General features: G+C 41.4%; 1 protein-coding gene across 1 annotated transcript in view; it reads left to right on the top strand.

The window, feature by feature from the left end:
- xpc (xeroderma pigmentosum, complementation group C) overlaps positions 1-4,583 on the top strand; it is a 16,966-nt gene extending 12,383 nt beyond the window's left edge. The window contains exons 16-18 of the mRNA XM_087178081.1: positions 270-439; positions 1,344-1,437; positions 2,362-4,583. Coding sequence (XP_087034207.1) covers positions 270-439; positions 1,344-1,437; positions 2,362-2,697 — 600 coding nt within the window. The 3' untranslated portion in view covers positions 2,698-4,583. The remainder of the gene's footprint in view (positions 1-269; positions 440-1,343; positions 1,438-2,361) is intronic.
- Positions 4,584-5,794: the final 1,211 nt, after the last annotated feature.

Here is a 5,794-nt window from a genome sequence, read left to right as displayed (position 1 = left end):
AATCAATCATATGGCCAACGGTCCGATTCTAATCAGGATCAAACATTTCTATTATTAATTATATAAAGACACAACTGATAAAGATGAATTAGGACACACAGAAAATCATCCTGTAAATCTATAAAGCTACTTTCTCTCTCAGGTTGGATTTACATTAGTATATGAATATTTACAGATCTTCATTTAACACTCGCACACTGTTAATTAATTGACTGACCTCGTTAGTGCAGTCTAGTGTTGTTGACCTGTCTCTCTATCCGTCCCTTCAGGTTCCCCGTAACGACTACGGTAACGTGTACCTGTTTAAGCCCTGTATGTTACCGGTGGGCTGTGTTCACCTCAGGCTGCCCAACCTGCACCGTGTGGCCCGGAAGCTGGACCTGGACGCCGCCCCCGCCGTCACCGGCTTCGACTTCCATGGAGGATACTCGCACGCTGTGTAAGATGTCACCGAGGAACCTCCCACCAGTTAAACACACTGAAGTGTCAGAATGTGATCAGTATGAGAGCAGTTTGTCTTAGTCCTGAGACTCACAGACAAACAGACACAGACAAAGACAAACTGACAAACAGACAAAGACAAACTGACAAACAGACAAAGACACACTGACACACAGACACAGACAAACAGACACACAGACACACAGACACACAGACACACAGACAAAGACACACTGACAAACAGACAAACTGACAAACAGACACAGACACAAAGACACACAGACAAAGACACACTGACACACAGACCAACAGACAAACAGACAGACAGACACAGACACACTGACACAGACTCACAGACAAACAGACAAACTGACAAACAGACACAGACACACTGACAAAGACACACAGACAAAGACACACTGACACACAGACCAACAGACAAAGACAAACAGACAGACACCTGTATTGACTGCATCTGATTTGTTGTGTTTTTTAATGTCAGTGTTTTTAATATTTTCTTTCCTCTGAGTTTTCCAACCACTGTGAGGACACACGTACATCATTATCTCTTCATCATAGTACATTATCATACACAGAGGTCTTTCAATGTGCTGAACAGAAATAAAAGAAACACAACCATAGAAGTTAAAAGCACCATACGAAAACAATAGAAAACGCAGATTATAAAACAGATAATATCTAATTATCTAATGTGTCTGAGTTGTTCTCAGTGAAGAACTTAATGTCATCATGTTACAGAAGCTGCTGACGGTAAAACCAGAGTCTGAACTTTGTTAAAGCTGCTCTCAGGACATGAAGAGTTCCTCTACTACTGACGACAGAAGGAAAGATGGAGTCGTTGGAAAATGTAGGAAACGTGACGTTTGTATTTCCTGTTTCAGGACCGATGGTTACATCGTGTGTGAGGAGCACGAGGAGATTCTCAGAGCGGCCTGGGTGGAAGAACAAGAGCTGCAGAAACAGAAGGAGAAGGAGGTGTGTGTGTGTGTGTGTGTGTGTGTGTGTGTGTGTGTGTGTGTGTGTGTGTGTGTGTGTGTGTGTGTGTGTGTGTCTGTGTGTGTGTCTGTGTGTGTGTCTGTGTGTGTCTGTGTGTGTGTGTGTGTGTGTGTGTTCCTTTGTGGGATTTATTTGAGCTCATTTGAGGATTACAGATTAGAAACTCTTTCTCTGAACATATTTATCAAACTGCTGAAATTAAAAATTTGGACTCTTTGAAAGATGAAAGTAAAAATCCTTCACTTTGACTCCGACTCACAAACATACAAACATAAATTCTCTTAAATCTCAGAGAGCTACAGACGTTCTGTGTTTTTATCTCTGTTTATTTATTCCATTATTTGGGGTTTTATCTGTTCTCTGTAGTTTTAATTTCACTTTATTGTTCTGAATAGTTTTATCTGGATTTTCTGATGTGAACTTGGTAACTTTGGATTATACCTTTTTCTTTTTTCAAATTATTACAATTATTATTTACACTCACTGTTTAAGTATCTTCAATGTTGCTGCACTAAATTCTCTTTATTACATGATGTTTTATTTCATCCCTATTTATAAAGTTTCATACATTAAACCTTATGAATATATTAGATTAATGTTAATTATTCCTGGAGATTTAAAGATTTCACACACATGAATTTAAAAATATATAAATAGACACAGTATGTTCTTGCAGAATAACATAGCACTGAATAAACTGTGCAGATGTCTGTATGTATGTATGTATGTTAATGTAGAATGTAGATGTGGGGTCAGTCTATATTTCTGAGTGTGTTTTATTCCTCTGAGCAGATGTGTGATGAATCTAAAGGAGGAAGTCACTCGTTAAAACGTTTTAAAAGCAAATCCAGTTCTTTGAAACCTTGAAAACCACGTCATCTCTTCTTTTCTTCCACTCTCCAGAAAAAGGAAAAGAGGGCGATCTCCAACTGGACTCTGCTGGTGAAAAGTCTCCTGATCGGAGAGAGACTGAAGCAGCGCTACGGTAAGAAGAACCAGGGGCTGGGGGGCCTCGCTCACGGAGACGACGTCGGGGGTCTTTCATCTGACGAGGAGGCAGCGGGTGAGGGCGGAGGCCCCGGAGCGATGACCGCATCTGAGACTCTGGCCATGTCCTGGCCCCAGAACAGACAAGCTGAGGAGGACGGAGGGAGCGGCAGCGGCCTGAAGAAGAAGACGACCACGAAACGAGAGAAGAGAGGACAAGAGAAACATCTGTTCCCCTTCGAAAAAGTGTGAAGTCAGAGATCAGACACTGAACTCTCAGAGCTGTGAGACGTTCATCACTCTACTGTCAGAAAACACTTGATTTACTGCTGCTGAGATCAAGTCCTTCCGGACCTGTGAAGCACCGAGGAGCGTTTCCTTCATTTCATCTTTTAATAGGCGGTAAAAATAGGAATTGTAAAAAAGAATTTATAAATAAATCGATTGTCCATTAATTAATACTTCAGATTTCAAAATGGGTTTACATGAACGACATAAAACTCATTGAAGAAACAATTTCCAAATACATTTATTAATTCATGAATGAATAATAACCAGTTTATTTAATGATCTTTATGCTGTTTTTGTAAATCATTTTGAAATCTACAGTATTTATTGATGGATTATTTGCTCATTTCTAAACTTTTTTACAATAACTCTTTTTAATGCCTTTTAAAATATGAAACTAAGGAAATGTTTAATCTCTTTTCCTGTGACGTGCTCCTCCGTAGAAAAGCAGGTGCAACAGATTTGAAAACATCTGGTCGACCATGAAACCTCCGGATATAACACTAAGATGAGGAGGAGGATGACGAAGGCCAGAAGGTTTTGTAATGAACGGATTTTTAGACTCATCACTTTCTTCCAGTGCTGCAAATATATTCATGAAACCTGCACTACCAGTGAACACACTCCCATCAGGTCACCTGCTGCATGTAATAGAGATCTACAGCAGGTGTTCAGGCACCTGTGATGGAAACATGGAGGGTCAGTGTCAAATCCAGCAGGTGAAAACAAACTCAACATGGATGTCAGAACAGGAAGTGGCCTTCAGTCCCGTGTGTGTTTAACACATAAAGGCCCAGTTCACACCTGTTCACACCTGTTCACACCTGGTACTAACATCTGTCTCAGGTGATCTGATCACCGGGGGTCGGCTCTTAGTTCAGGTGAAGCTTTCACCCGAGACGCCTTGAAGACACATCTGAGATCCGATGAGTCAGACCACATTCAGAGTTCGTCCGGACCACGAGACCACATTCCTTTAGCAGTGTGAACGTGAACGTGCCTAAGGTCACACTGAAGGACCGCCTCCTCCACTGACGTCCTCTGCCTCAGTCTGATTAGTCCAACACACAACAACACATACCTGTTTATTCGTTTATAAAGCAGGAAGTGAGATCGATCACCAGTGTTCACTGAGACGCTGAACACTGGTGATCGGATCACCTGAGACCGATGTTAATACCAGGTGTGAGCAGATGTGAACAGATGTGAACAGGGACACAGACACACTGCTGGTCATTTTACCCAGAAGTCTTTGATACACTCAGTTTTCCACGGTTGTGCTCCGGTGCAGCGCTGGGCTGAGTCCGGTTCGGTTCAGAACATGAACATCTTATGTCGGCTTGTGTGGAAAATAAACTAAAGTGTGTGTGTGTGTGTGTGTGTGTGTGTGTGTGTGTGTGTGTGTGTGTGTGTGTGTGTGTGTGTGTGTGACAGACTCCCTCTCACTGCAGTGGCTGCATCAGAACCACAGCAACACTTAAAGCTGAGCTCTGTCTCCACAGGTTCCTCCATCACCAGCTCAGACCTTCTTACTGACCTGTTCATGTTTTAGCCTCAACCACTTTGCACTTTTGAGTTGATGTAGCAGACTTTGGGGTGAAGTGTCTCTGTCTTGATTTCTCACTGATACTTCACTTCCCTTTTTCCTCTCCTTCGTTGTTCGGCTGCCGTATCCTCGGAGCTTCACTTGTTTCTGATGTTTTCTCACTTACGTCACCGTTTCACATCGTCTGTCCACACGTGTTCGTACAGCAGCTGATGGATGTTTAAAGGAGGAAGCTGCTGTTTTCATATGAAAAGTATTTTTGTAAGAAATGTTTAAATACAATTTAAAGAGCAAAACACCCAAATTAATGTTTTAGTCTTTTTTCTGACATTTATAAAAGCAACATTAACAAATCAACATTATCAAGGTTAGTATAAAAAGCTGTTCTATTCTGTCTGTTGTTACTCAAATGATCATGATGCATCCTTTTTCAAATCATCAATAGTCACAGTTTCAGTAAATTAACAAACAAAACCTTCAGCAGCAATCCTTCTATCTTTGTTTCCTGTTTCCTTCATCACTCGGCCCTGAGGGTTTGGACTGCTGCTGATCTGAGGGGCGTCCACGGAGGTGACGCAGGAGTTCAGTGCAGGATTCAGGGACACAGACAGGAGTAGAGACAACACTGGTGACTTAGCTTAAATACTTTTTAAGAAAGTTGTGCAAGAATTTTTTTATGTGTAAATTCATAATCAATAATCTGAGTGTAGTTTTTCATCTCGAACTACAGTCAATGATATTCTGTGCATTAAGAGCAACATCAGCTACATTAGATGATGCATCCTCCTCCTCAGCAACTCCAGACCAATTACCAGTGCATTAACGCCGGGGGCTCGACCCGCTGCTTCTCCAGCAGGGAGTCATGCATTGTTTATAAAGACATTGGTCCTTTACCTTCAGACCTAAAGCACTTTGAGTCCTGCGTTTAGCTGTAGAGCCACAGCACCTGCAGTCACAGTCCAGCCAGTTACACCTGGAGGGAAGGAGAGGGACAACTGATGACTTAGAGCTGCAGATTCATGATATGGTGATGTGTTAAAATGTCTCCTACAGGTAAGGAAAGGTCTCGTCTCATAAAGCGACACCATAGTGCTTAATTAAGAACAACTAATGTCCAACAGGGTTACAATGATGTCTGTTCTGTCTAGTCTATTCTACTGTTAGACAGACAAACAGCAGCTGCCACTGTCACCTGTTTGATTGGTTGATGTAATATTCCTAAAAATTATATATTTTTTCTCTTGAAATTTTAAATGTTTAATTCTCGACTTTATTCTTGAAATATTACAGCTTTTCCCTCAAGATGTTATGTTTCTTTTTCTCGTAAAATTATGACTTTATTGACTTTATAATACAAGATAAATCCTGGCTATCGCTAAATAATATTCATGTCCATGTTCCAGTGCAGATTTCTGTTTGTAACTGGTAGAATGACGTTGCTCCATCTTGTTATACTGCTGAAGTATTGATGGGCAGCACTAATGCATGAGGGGAAGCTGCTGCATACTACCTGGG

The sequence above is a fragment of the Seriola lalandi genome, unplaced genomic scaffold, assembly GCF_002814215.2.
Source record: "Seriola lalandi dorsalis isolate HSWRI2012SDOR001 ecotype SW California unplaced genomic scaffold, Sedor1 jcf7180002054675, whole genome shotgun sequence".
Taxonomy (NCBI): Eukaryota; Metazoa; Chordata; class Actinopteri; order Carangiformes; family Carangidae; genus Seriola; species Seriola lalandi.
The sequence above is the reverse complement of the archived record's forward strand: the minus strand, read 5'-3'. Positions and strand labels throughout refer to the sequence as shown.